This window comes from Poecile atricapillus, chromosome 30 (assembly GCF_030490865.1).
Source record: "Poecile atricapillus isolate bPoeAtr1 chromosome 30, bPoeAtr1.hap1, whole genome shotgun sequence".
Lineage (NCBI taxonomy): Eukaryota > Metazoa > Chordata > Aves > Passeriformes > Paridae > Poecile > Poecile atricapillus.
The window spans coordinates 1,307,337-1,320,368 of NC_081278.1; the positions used below are offsets into that span (position 1 = coordinate 1,307,337).

Consider the following 13,032-nt stretch of genomic DNA (forward strand, 5'->3'; position numbering starts at 1 on the left):
ACCTGCACACACCTGTCAGGACACACCTGTGCACACCTGTTCACACCTGCACACCTGTCGTTGCTCACCTGCACACACCTGTTCACACCTGTCAGGACACACCTGCACACACCTGTCGTTGCTCACCTGCGCACACCTGCACACACCTGCACACACCTGTTCACACCTGCGCACACCTGTTCACACCTGTCAGGACACACCTGCACACACCTGCACACACCTGTTCACACCTGTCAGGACACACCTGTTCACACCTGTTCACACCTGCACACACCTGTTCACACCTGCACACACCTGCACACACCTGCACACACCTGTTCACACCTGTCAGGACACACCTGCACACACCTGTTCACACCTGTTCACACCTGTGCACACCTGTGCACACCTGCACACACCTGTTCACACCTGTCATTGCTTACCTGCACACACCTGTTCACACCTGTTCACACCTGCTCACACCTGTCAGGACACACCTGCACACACCTGTTCACACCTGCGCACACCTGTTCACACCTGTCAGGACACACCTGCACACACCTGTCGTTGCTCACCTGCACACACCTGTCATTGCTTACCTGCACACACCTGTTCACACCTGTTCACACCTGCACACACCTGTCATTGCTTACCTGCACACACCTGTTCACACCTGTTCACACCTGCACACACCTGTCGTTGCTCACCTGCGCACACCACCCCCGCGTCCTCCTCGTGGCCGCAGTCGTGCTCTCCCCACTGCCGCAGCTCGCACCTGTCCAAGGTGAGCTCCTCACCTGAGCAGCTCACCTGGTCCAGCCAGACGGGGTCGCGGCCGGGCCCGAAGCGGGCGCCGCCAGGTGCGCTGAGGGCGGGGCCGCAGCCCAGGTGCCGGCAGGTGACCCGGGCCGCCCGCAGGTCCCAGGTGTCGTCGCACACCGTGCCCCACCTGCCCAGGTGTAACACCTCCACCCGCCCCGCGCACCTGCCCGGGCCCCCCGCCAGGCGCACCTGGAGCGGCTCCGGAGGCGGGGTGGGGACCGACGGGGGGGCTGCAGGTGAGATAGGAACAGGTGAGACAGGTGAGACAGGTGAGACAGGGACAGGTGAGACAGGGAGAGGTGAGACAGGGACAGGTGAGACAGGAACAGGTGAGGGATGGACAGGTGAGACAGGGACAGGTGAGACAGGTGAGACAGGGACAGGTGAGACAGGGACAGGTGAGACAGGTGAGACAGGGACAGGTGAGACAGGGACAGGTGAGACAGGTGAGACAGGGACAGGTGAGACAGGGACAGGTGAGGGATGGACAGGTGAGACAGGGACAGGTGAGACAGGGACAGGTGAGGGATGGACAGGTGAGACAGGGACAGGTGAGACAGGTGAGGGACAGGTGAGAGAGGGACAAGTGAGGGATGGACAGGTGAGGGACAGGGACAGGTGAGGGAGGGACAGGTGAGACAGGGACAGGGGAGGGTCAGGTGAGGGATGGACAGGTGAGGGACGGGACAGGTGAGGGACAGGTAAGAGAAGGACAGGTGAGGGATAGGACAGGTGAGGGATGGGACAGGTGAGGGGTGGGACCGGTGAGGCAGGTGAGGGATGGACAGGTGAGAGATGGGACAGGTGAGGGACAGGTGAGGGAGAGGTGAGACGGGAGGGACAGGTGAGGGGTGGGACAGGTGGGGGATGGACAAGTGAGGGGCAGGTGAGGGATGGACAGGTGAGACAGGGACAGGTGAGGGACAGGTGAGAGTGAACAGGTGAGGGACAGGTGAGGGGTGGGACAGGTGAGAGAGGGACAGGTGAGACAGGTGAGGGACAGGTGAGGGACAGACAGGTGTCCCCACCTGTCCCCACCTGTCCCCACCTGTTCCCACCTGTCCCCACCTGTCCCCACCTGTCCCCACCTGTCCCCACCTGTCCCCACCTGTCCCCACCTGTTCTCCTCACCTGTGCACTCCACCGCCGCGTCCTCCTCGTGCCCGCAGGTGTTGTTGCCCCAGGTGGGGCCGGGGCAGTGCCACAGGTGTCGCTCCCCGCTCAAACAGGTGAGGTCGCTCAGCCACACCTGGCCCGAGCCCTGCCCAAAGTGGGCGTGGCCTCGAGCCGCCAGCGCCCTCCCACAGCCCAGCTGGCGGCAGACCACCTGTGGGACAGGTAAACACACCTGGGTGGGATAAACCACACCTGGGGACAGGTAAACACACCTGGGTGAGTCTAAACACACCTGGGGGACAGGTAAACACACCTGAGTGAGTCTAAACACACCTGGGGACAGGTAAACACACCTGGGTGAGTCTGAAACACACCTGAGTGACCCTAAACCACACCTAGGGACAGGTAAACACACCTGAGGGACCCTGAACACACCTGTGGGACAGGTAAACACACCTGGGTGAGCCTAAACACACCTGGGGGAGTCTAAACCACACCTGAGGGACCCTAAACACACCTGGGGACAGGTAAACACACCTGGGTGGGTCTGGAACACACCTGGGTGGGATAAACCACACCTGGGGGGCCCCAAACACTCCTGGGGGCAGGTAAACACCCACCTGGTGAGCCCAGTGACACACCTGAGCTCACCTGTCCCCAGCTGAGCCCACCTGAGCTCACCTGTGCGTCCCTCGGGTCCCACCTGAGCCCACCTGAGCTCACCTGTCCCCACCTGAGCTCACCTGAGCCCACCTGAGCCCACCTGAGCTCACCTGTGCGTCCCGCAGGTCCCAGCCGTGGTCGCAGACCGTCCCCCAGCGCCCCTCGTGCAGCACCTCCACCCTACCTGCGCACAGGTGCGGCCCGGCCACCAGCCGCACCTCAGGTGAGCTGGAGTTACCTGTGGGGGACGCACAGGTGAGAGCCCAGCCCCAGGTGAGGCTCACCTGGGCTGGAGTTACCTGGGGGGGGGTGCACAGGTGAGAGCCCAGTGCCCGGCTTAAAGGAGCCCCTGCCTCACCTGTGCACACCTGAACTCACCTGTGCACACCTGAACTCACCTGACCTCACCTGACCTCACCTGTGCACACCTGAACTCACCTGTGCACACCTGAACTCACCTGCACACACCTGAACTCACCTGTTCACACCTGTCAGAACTCACCTGCACACACCTGAGCTCACCTGCGCACACCTGAACTCACCTGACCTCACCTGACCTCACCTGTGCACACCTGAACTCACCTGTGCACACCTGAACTCACCTGTTCACACCTGTCAGAACTCACCTGCACGCACCTGAGCTCACCTGCACACACCACCCCCGCGTCCTCTGTGTGCCGGCAGTTGTTCTCCCCCCAGGTCACACCTGAGCTCACCTGTCGGGGCTCACCTGTGCACACCTGTTCACACCTGTTCACACCTGTGCACACCTGAACTCACCTGCGCACACCTGTTCACTCCTGTTCACACCTGCCAGGGCTCACCTGTGCACACCTGCACACACCTGAGCTCACCTGCACACACCTGAACTCACCTGTGCACACCTGCTCACACCTGTCCGGGCTCACCTGTGCACACCTGTTCACACCTGTCCGGGCTCACCTGTGCACACCTGTTCACACCTGTCCGGGCTCACCTGCGCACACCTGTTCACACCTGTGCACACCTGTTCACACCTGTCCGGGCTCACCTGTGCACACCTGTTCACACCTGTCCGGGCTCACCTGCGCACACCACCGCCGCGTCCTCGGCGTGCTGGCAGTTGTGATCCCCCCAGGTGCGGTGGGCGCACCTGAAGAAGTCGCGCTCCTTTCCCGTGCAGATGACGTCATCGAGCCAGATTGGCCCCGCCCCCTGGCCGTACCTGGCGGCCCCCAGCGCCTCCAGGGCGTGGCCGCAGCCCAGGTGAGCGCAGAGCACCTGAGCCTGCCGCAGGCCCCAGCCGTCGTCGCACACCGTGCCCCACAGGTGAGCGTGCAGCACCTCCACCCGCCCCGCGCACCTGTCGGGTGCACCTGAGAGACGCACCTGGGGAGACGGCACCTGGCCGGGGGCTGGGGGGGGAGGGGAGAGGGGGAGGGGTCAGGTGGGGGGGTGAGCTGGGGGTGGGACAGGTGTGGGGACAGGTGTGGGGACAGGTCAGGGACAGAGACAGGGACAGGTGTGGGACAGGGACAGGTGAGGGGACAGGTGAGGGACAGATGAGGGGACAGGTGAGGGGACAGGTGAGGGACAGGTGTGGGGACAGGTGAGGGGACAGGTGAGGGACAGGTGTAGGGACAGGTGTGCAGGATGGGGACAGGGACAGGTGTAGGGACAGGTGTGGGGACAGGTGTGGGGACAGGTGAGGGACAGGTGAGGGGACAGGTGTAGGGGGTGGGGACAGGTGAGGGACAGGGACAGGTGTGGGACAGGTGAGGGGACAGGTGAGGGGACAAGGACAGGTGAGGGGACAAGGACAGGTGTGGGACAGGGACAGGTGTGAGGGGCAGGGGTGGGGGGCAAGGACAGGTGTGTCCCCAGGTGTGCCCCAGGTGTGTCCCAGGTGTCCCCAGCTGTCCCCAGGTGTGTCCCAGGTGTCCTCAGCTGTCCCCAGGTGTGTCCCCGGGTGTGTCCCAGGTGTGTCCCCACCCCCAGGTGTGTCCCAGGTGTGTCCCAGGTGTGTCCCCACCCCCAGGTGTGTCCCTATCCCCGGGTGTGTCCCCAGGTGTGTCCCAGGTGTCCCCAGCTGTCCCCAGGTGTGTCCCCAGGTGTGTTCCTCACCCCCAGGTGTGTCCCAGGTGTGTCCCAGGTATATCCCAGGTGTCCCCAGTTGTCTCCCAGGTGTCCCCAGGTGTGTCCCCACCCCCAGGTGTGTCCCAGGTGTCCCCAGGCTCTCTCCCCTCCCCCCCTCACCTGTCCCCTCACCTGTCCCTTCACCTGCGCACACGGCCCCGGCGTCCTCCCGGTGGGTGCAGGTGTGCTGTCCCCAGGGCCGGGCGGGGCACTGGGCCAGGTGAGTCTCCTCACCTGTGCAGCCCAACCTGTCCAGCCAGATGGGCCCCGCCCCCTCCCCGAACTGCGCCGCACCTGGCGCCCAGAGGGCGGGGCCGCAGCGCACCTGGCGGCAGCTCACCTGCGCGTCCGGCAGCTCCCAGGCGTCGTCGCACACCGTGCCCCACCTGCCCGCGTGGAACACCTCGACGCGCCCCGCGCACCTGTGCGGGCCCCCGGCCAGGCGCACCTGGCCCTCCTCGGGCGCACCTGGGACACGCAACGGGGACAGGTGAGATCGGATGGGGGGGGGCTGGGCTCACCTGGAGCTCACCTGGAGCTCACCTGGGGCTCACCTGAGGGTGTCACGGTTGCACCTGGGGGCACACCTGGAACATGGAATACGGACAGGTGAGCTCACCTGGGCACCAGGGGCTCACCTGGGGCTCACCTGGGTGCCAGGGGCTCACCTGGAGTTCACCTGGGGCTCACCTGGGCACCATGAGCTCACTTGAGGGTGCCAGGGGCTCACCTGGAGCTCACCTGGGCTCACATGGGGCTCACCTGGGCACCAGGACCTCACCTGGGGGCACCAGGGGCTCACCTGGAGCTCACCTGGGCTCACCTGGGCACCAGGACCTCACCTGGGTGTGCCAGGGGCTCACCTGGGGGTACCTGGGGGCACCTGGGGGTGTCACAGACTCACCTGAGGGTGTCACGGTCGCACCTGGGGGCACACCTGGAACACAGAACATGGACAGGTGAGCTCACCTGGGCACCAGGACCTCACCTGGAGCTCACCTGGGGCTCACATGGGGCTCACCTGGCCACCAGAAGCTCACCTGGGCACCTGGAGCTCACCTGGGGCTCACCTGGGCACCAGGACCTCACCTGGGGCTCACCAGGGGCTCACCTGGGGGTACCTGGGGGCACCTGGGGGTGTCATGGACTCACCTGAGGGTGTCACGGTCGCACCTGGGGGCACGCCTGGAACACAGAACATGGACAGGTGAGCTCACCTGGGCACCAGGACCTCACCTGGGGGCACCAGGGCCTCACCTGGGCAGCAGGAGCTCACCTGAGGGTTCCGGGCTCACACCTGGGGGCACACCTGGAACACAGAACACGGGCAGGTGAGCTCACCTGGGCACCAGGACCTCACCTGGGGCTCACCTGGGGCTCACCTGAGGGTGCCAGGAACTCACCTGGAGACGCCTGGGGCACACCTGGAGACACCTGGGGCACACCTGGAGACGCCTGGGGCACACCTGGAGACGCCTGGGGCACACCTGGGGGCGCCAGGGTCACACCTGGACGCGGCTGGGATGCACCTGGAACACGGAACATGGACAGGTGAGCTCACCTGGCCGCTCCAGAGGCTCACCTGGGCACCTGGGGCTCACCTGAGGGCACCAGGAACTCACCTGGGGGTGCCAGGGGCTCACCTGAGGGCACCGTGGTCACACCTGAGGGCACCAGGAGCTCACCTGGAACACAAAGCGAGGGCAGGTGCGCTCACCTGGGGGGCCACACCCACCTCAGCCAGGTGTGGGCTGGAGCCTCACCTGGTGACACCTGGGGCTCACCTGGTGACACCTGGAGCTCACCTGGTGACACCTGGAGCTCACCTGGGGACACCTGGAGCTCACCTGGGGACACCTGGAGCTCACCTGGGGACACCTGGGGCTCAGCTGAGAGTGCCAGGGTCTCACCTGAGAATCAAAGCACGGACAGGTGTGGGCGCCGTTCAACAGCCCCAACTCACCTGGGAACACCTGGTGACAGCTGAGCTCACCTGGAGCTCACCTGAGCACACCTGGGGCTCACCTGGAGCTCACCTGGGGCTCACCTGGGGGTGTCAGGGACTCACCTGGTGGCGCTGGGTCCTCGAAACACACAGGGGGGCTGGGCAGGTGTGTCCCAGGTGTCCCAGGTGTGCTCCAGGTGTGTCCCAGGTGTGTCCCAGGTGTGTCCCAGCTGTGTCCCCAGGTGTCCCCAGGTGTGTCCAGGTATCCCCACCTGTCCCCAGGTATCCCCAGGTATCCCCAGCTGTCCCCAGGTATCCCCAGGTATCCCCAGATGTCCCGAGGTATCCCCAGGTGTCCCCACCTGTCCCCAGGTGTCCCCAGGTGTCCCCAGGTATCCCCAGCTGTCCCCACCTGTCCCCAGGTATCCCCAGGTATCCCCAGGTATCCCCAGGTATCCCCAGGTGTCCCCACCTGTCCCCACCTGTCCCCAGGTGTCCCAGGCCAGCTCCCACAGGTGACTCACCTGGCCGCGCACAGGTGAGGGTGGCGTGCGGGCAGTAGGGGGCGCCCCACAGCCTCACCTGGCACTCGAGGAGGCTCCACTCGCTGCCGTTACACCTGAGCGACTCCAGCCAGGTGAGCTCCTCCCTCCCGACGCTCACCTGGCCGGCCCGCAGGGCGGGGCCGCAGCCCAGGTAGCGGCAGGTGACGCGGGCGGCCGGCAGCGCCCAGGTGAGGCCGCAGACCCCGCCCCAGCGCCCCTCGTGCAGCACCTGCAGCCGCCCGGCGCACCTGTGCGGGCCCTCGGCCAGGCGCAGGTGAGTCAGGTCAGCCAGGCCAGAACCTGCCCGGGACAGGTGGGGACAGGTGAGGAGACAGGTGAGGACAGGTGAGAACAGGTGAGAAAAGGGAGAACAGGTAAAGACAGGTGAGAATTGAGGGACAGGTGAGGGACAGGTGAGGGGACAGGTGAGGACAGGTGGGGACTGGTGAGAAGGGAGGGACAGGTGAGGGACAGGTAAGGACAGGCAAGGACAGGTGAGGATTGTAGGACAGGTGAGAACAGGTGAGGACAGGTGAGGGACAGGTGGGGACAGGTGAGAAAGGGGGGGACAGGTGAGGAGAGGTGGGGACAGGTGAGGACAGGTGAGGGGGGACAGGTGAGAAAGGGGGGACAGGTAAAGACAGGTAAGAATTGTAGGACAGGTAAGCACAGGTGGGGACAGGTGAGACTTGTAGGACAGGTGGAGACAGGTGAGAAAGGGGGGAACAGGTAAAGACAGGTGAGAATTGAAGGACAGGTGAGGACAGGTGAGGACAGGTGAGGGGAAAGGGGGAACAGGTGAGAGGGCAAAGGTGAGAGGGAGACAGGTGAGGGTGGGAACAGGTGAGGGGCTTTGGTCAGAGCACACCTGGCCCACCTGCCCCACCTATCTCACCTGTCCTCACCTGTCTCATCTGTCCCTCACCTGTCCCCCCTCACCTGTCCCCCTCACCTGTCCCCACCTGTCCTCCCCTCACCTGTCCCCCCTCACCTGCACACACCTGTCCCACCTGTCCCCCTCACCTGTCCCCACCTGTCCCCCCTCACCTGTGCACACCTGTCCCACCTCACCTGTCTCATCTGTCCCCCTCACCTGTCCCACCTGTCCTCACCTGTCCCCACCTGTCCCCCCTCTCCTGTCCCCCTCACCTGTCCCCCTCACCTGTCCTCCCCCCACCTGTTCCCCCTCACCTGTCCTCCCCTCATCTGTCCCCCTCACCTGTCCCCCTCACCTGTCCCCCTCACCTGTCCCCCTCACCTGTCCCCCTCAGCTGCCCTCCCCTCACCTGTCCCCCCTCACCTGTCCCCTCACCTGCGCACACCACCCCGGCGTCCTCGCTGTGCTCACAGGTGTGCACTCCCCAGCCCTTGTGGCGGCACTCGGAGGGCGCGGCCTCCTCACCTGTGCAGGTGAGCCCGTCCAGCCACACGGGGCCGCGGCCGGGCCCGAAGCGCGCGCGGGGCGGGGCCGCGATCACCTGTCCGCAGCCCAGGTAGCGGCAAACCACGGCGGCCGCGGGGAACGCCCAGGTGTCGTCGCACACCGTGCCCCACCTGCCCAGGTGCGACACCTCCACGCGGCCCGCGCACCTGTGCGGCCCCCCCGCCAGCCGCACCTGGGGGGGCGTGGCCAGCGCGGAGCCTGGGGGGGGGGGGAGGGGATCAGGTGAGAGCTGGGCAGGTGAGGGGCTCAGGTGTGACCTGGGCAGGTGAGGGGGGTCAGGTGTGGGCAGGTGAGGGGGCTCAGGTGAGAGCAGGGGAGGGGCTCAGGTGAGAGCTGGGCAGGTGAGGGGGGTCAGGTGTGGACAGGTGAGGGGGGTCAGGTGAGAGGAGGGGAGGGGGAGGGGCTCAGGTGAGAGCTGGGCAGGTGAGGGGGGTCAGGTGAGAGCTGGGGAGGGACTCAGGTGAGAGGAGGGGAGAAGCTCAGGTGAGAGCTGGGGAGGGGAGTCAGGTGAGATCTGGGGAGGGGGCTCAGGTGAGAGCTGGGCAGGTGAGGGGGGCTCAGGTGAGAGCAGGGGGGGCTCAGGTGTGGGCAGGTGAGGGGTTACAGGTGAGAGGAGGGGAGGGGCTCAAGTGTGACCCGGGCAGGTGAGAGCTCAGGTGAGAGCAGGGGAGGAGCTCAGGTGAGAGCTGGGGAGGGGGCTCAGGTATGACCTGGGCAGGTGAGGAAGGGCTCAGGTGAGAGCTGGGCAGGTGAGGGGGGCTCAGGTGAAAGCTTGGCAGGGGTTACAGGTGAGAGCAGGGGAGGGGCTCAGGTGAGAGCTGGGCAGGTGAGGGGGGTCAGGTGAGAGCTGGGGAGGGGGGTCAGGTATGACCTGGGCAGGTGAAGGGGGGCTCAGGTGAGAGCAGGGCAGGGGTTACAGGTGTGGGCAGGTGAGGGGGGCTCAGGTGAGAGCTGGGGGTGGTCAGGTGAGAGCTGGGCAGGTGAGGGGGGCTCAGGTGTGGGCAGGTGAGGGGTTACAGGTGAGAGGAGGGAAGAGGGCTCAGGTGTGGCCCAGGCAGGTGAGAGCTCAGGTGAGAGCTGGGGAGGGGGGTCAGGTGTGGGCAGGTGAGGGGTTACAGGTGAGAACTGGGGAGGGGGGGGTCAGGTGTGACCTGGTCAGGTGAGGAAGGGCTCAGGTGAGGGCTCAGGTTACCTGGGGAGAGGGGCTGAATTTGGACAGGTGAGAGGATGGGGAGGGGTCAGGTGACACCTGGGCAGGTGAGGGGGCTCAGGTGTGACCTGGGCAGGTGAGGGGGGCTCAGGTGAGAGCTGGGCAGGTGAAGGGGGGCTCAGGTGAGAGGAGGGGAGGGGGGTCAGGTGTGACCTGGGCAGGTGAGGGGGGTCAGGTGTGACCTGGGCAGGTGAAGCTCTCAGACCCACCTGAGCACACCTGGCCCATCCCCCCCCCACCTGCGCCACTTGCCCGCAGGTGAGGATGACATCACACACCCCCGCAGGTGAGGATGACGTCACACACCCCCCGCAGGTGAGGATGACGTCACACACCCCCGCAGGTGACGATGACGTCACACACATCCACACCCAGGTGAGGATGACGTCACACACCCTCCGCAGGTAAGGATGATGTCACACACCCCCTGCAGGTGAGGATGAGGTCACACACCCCCCCACCCCGCAGGTGACGATGACGTCACACCCACCTGAGCACGCCACGCTGGCCACGCCCCCCCGCTCGCAGGTGCGCTCCCGCCAGGGCCCCGCCCTGCAGTGCCTCAGGTCCCTCTCGGTGCCTTCGCAGCTCACCTGCTCCAGCCACACCTGCCCAGGTGCGTCCCCAGGTGCGTCCCCGGGGGCGTCCCCAGGTGCGTCAGCCAGGGGGGTCCCGCAGCCCAGGTACCTGCAGACCACCTGAGCCTCCCGCGGGCCCCAGGTGTGGCCGCAGACCCCGGCCCACCTGCCCAGGTGCAGCAGCTCCACCCTCCCCGCGCAGCGGTGCCGGCCCCCGGACAGGTGCAGGTGAGGCGGCTCCGGCTCCAGGGAGTCTGCAACACCTGAGCTCGTCAGGACAGGTAACACAGGCACCCACAGGTAACCCCCAGGTGTTCCCCAGGTACACCCAGGTAATGCCCAGGTAACCCCAGGTACCTCCAGGTGTTCCCAGGTGCCCCCAGGTACCCCCAGGTAACCCCCAAGTAACCCCAGGTGTTCCCAGGTAACCCCCAGGTGTTCCTCAGGTACACCCAGGTAACGCCCAGGTATCCTCAGGTACCTCCAGGTGTTCCCCAGGTACCCCCAGGTGTTCCTGGATAACCCCAGGTAACCCCAGGTACCCACAGGTAACCTGCAGGTACCTCCACGTGTTCCCAGGTAACCCCAGGTTGCAGCTCCTCCCCCCACAGGTGAGCACAGCTGTCTCTATCTGCACACAGCACACCTGGGCACACCTGAGCACACCTGAGCCACACCTGACACACCTGAGCACACCTGAGCCACACCTGAGCACACCTGTGACACACCTGTGACACACCTGAGCACACCTGAGCACACCTGAGCACACCTGTGACACACCTGTGACACACCTGAGCACACCTGAGCACACCTGAGCACACCTGTGACACACCTGAGCCACACCTGTGACACACCTGAGCACACCTGAGCACACCTGTCCATGTTCACTGGTCTGTGCTCACCTGTCCCCCCCCTTCCCCCCACCTGTCCCCTCACCTGTGCCTCACCTGTCCCTCACCTGTCCCCACCTGTCCCCTCACCTGTCTGTGCTCACCTGTTCCCTCACCTGTCCCCCCACCTGTCCCCACCTGTCCCCACCTGTCCCCACCTGTCCCCTCACCTGTCCCACCTGTCCCCACCTGTCCCCACCTGTCCCCTCACCTGTCCCACCTGTCCCCACCTGTCCCCTCACCTGTCCCCACCTGTCCCACCTGTCCCCTCACCTGCGCACACGGCCCCCGCGTCCTCTCCATGGAAGCAGTCGTTGTGTCCCCAGGGCCGGGCGTGGCACTGGCCCAGGTGAGTCTCGTTCCCGGCGCAGGTGACCTCGTCCAGCCAGATCTCACCTGAGCCCCGCCCGAACTGCGCCGCACCTGGCGCCCAGAGGGCGGGGCCGCAGCGCACCTGGCGGCAGCTCACCTGCGCGTCCGGCAGCTCCCAGGCGTCGTCGCACACCGTGCCCCACCTGCCCGCGTGGAACACCTCGACGCGCCCCGCGCACCTGTGCGGGCCCCCGGCCAGGCGCACCTGGCCCTCCTCGGGCGCACCTGGGACACGCAACGGGGACAGGTGAGATCGGATGGGGGGGCTGGGCTGGCACAGGTGTGGCACAGGTGTCCCCAGGTGTCCCCAGGCGTTCCAGGTGTCCCCAGGCGTTCCAGGTGTCCCCAGGTGTGTGCTGGGTGTCCTCAGGTGTCCCCAGGTGTCCCCAGGTGTGTCCCAGGTGTGTCCCAGGTGTCCCCAGGTGATCTCAGGTGTCCCCAGGTGTGTCCCAGATGTCCCCAGGTGTTCCCAGGTGTGTCTTGGGTGTGTCCAGGTGTCCCCAGGTGTCCCCAGCTGTCCCCCCAGGTGTCCCCAGGTATCCTCAGGTGTTCCCAGGTGTGTCCCAGATGTCCCCAGGTGTTCCCAGGTGTGTCCCAGATGTCCCCAGGTGTTCCCAGGTGTGTCCCAGGTGTGTCTTGGGTGTGTCCCAGGTATCCTCAGGTGTCCCCAGGTATCCTCAGGTGTCCCCAGGTGTGTTCCAGGTGTCCCCAGGTATCCTCAGGTGTCCCCAGGTGTCCCCAGGTGTGTCTTGGGTGTGTCCAGATGTCCCCAGGTGTGTCTCAGGTGTCCCCAGCTGTCCCCAGGTATCCTCAGGTGTCCCAGGTGTGTCCCCAGGTGTCCCCAGGTGTGTCTCAGGTGTCCCCAGGTGATCTCAGGTGTCCCCAGGTGTGTCCCCAGGTGTGTCACCTGCCCAGGTGCATTCACTGCCCGTGGCCGCCCCACCCCCCTCACCTGAGCGCGGCTGTCCCGGCTCACCTGAGCTCAGCACACCTGGGGAGAGAAAGGACAGGTGAGGGGACAGGGGGAAAAATCGGGAAAAATCGGGAAAAAATAGGAAAAATTGGGAAAAACTGGGAAAAATTAGGAAAAATCAGGAAAAAATAGGAAAAATCGGGAAAAATTGGGAAAATTGGGAAAAAATTAGGAGAAATTGGGAAAAATCGGGAAAAATTGGGAAAATTGGGAAAAAATTAGGAAAAAATCGAGAAAAATTAGGGAAAATTTGGAAAAGTTAGGAAAAAATCAGGAAAAATGAAGAAAAATTGGGAAAAATCGGGAAAAATAGGAAAATTTGGGAAAAAATAGGAAAAATTGGGAGAAAATTGGGAAAAGTTGGGAAAAATTAGGAAAAA

The 13,032-nt window shown here is 64.9% G+C and overlaps 1 protein-coding gene and 2 long non-coding RNA genes across 8 annotated transcripts in view; 2 read left to right on the forward strand and 1 right to left on the reverse strand.

Annotated features, from left to right (window-relative positions):
• The window catches only part of LOC131589859 (deleted in malignant brain tumors 1 protein-like), a 16,794-nt gene continuing 3,762 nt past the window's right edge, over positions 1–13,032 (reverse strand). Inside the window, exons 2-21 of one of the 5 annotated variants that reach the window (XM_058859676.1) lie at positions 12,632–12,670; positions 11,581–11,904; positions 10,330–10,680; positions 8,498–8,827; positions 7,165–7,485; positions 6,553–6,605; positions 6,459–6,510; positions 6,318–6,380; positions 6,078–6,224; positions 5,972–6,004; positions 5,848–5,880; positions 5,600–5,632; positions 5,250–5,282; positions 4,828–5,163; positions 3,645–3,974; positions 2,691–2,818; positions 1,933–2,128; positions 653–1,031; positions 103–136; positions 31–46 (exon numbers count right to left, since the gene is read on the reverse strand). In XM_058859676.1, the coding sequence (XP_058715659.1) occupies positions 41–46; positions 103–136; positions 653–1,031; positions 1,933–2,128; positions 2,691–2,818; positions 3,645–3,974; positions 4,828–5,163; positions 5,250–5,282; positions 5,600–5,632; positions 5,848–5,880; positions 5,972–6,004; positions 6,078–6,224; positions 6,318–6,380; positions 6,459–6,510; positions 6,553–6,605; positions 7,165–7,485; positions 8,498–8,827; positions 10,330–10,680; positions 11,581–11,904; positions 12,632–12,670 (3,221 nt within the window). In that variant the 3' untranslated portion in view covers positions 31–40. The other 4 variants (XM_058859679.1, XM_058859675.1, XM_058859678.1 and 1 more) reach the window with 4 other exon arrangements.
• On the forward strand, positions 9,372–10,115 carry LOC131589870 (uncharacterized). 2 transcript variants are annotated; one of them, XR_009279862.1, is made up of 3 exons: positions 9,372–9,393; positions 9,734–9,747; positions 9,962–10,073. It is a non-coding gene; the product is annotated as an uncharacterized LOC131589870 (long non-coding RNA). The 2 variants fall into 2 exon arrangements; XR_009279863.1 differs by lacking the exon at positions 9,372–9,393 and adding an exon at positions 9,467–9,524 and having other exon boundaries at positions 10,015–10,115.
• On the forward strand, positions 10,632–10,994 carry LOC131589869 (uncharacterized). Its single transcript, XR_009279861.1, has 3 exons — positions 10,632–10,760; positions 10,832–10,852; positions 10,926–10,994. It is a non-coding gene; the product is annotated as an uncharacterized LOC131589869 (long non-coding RNA).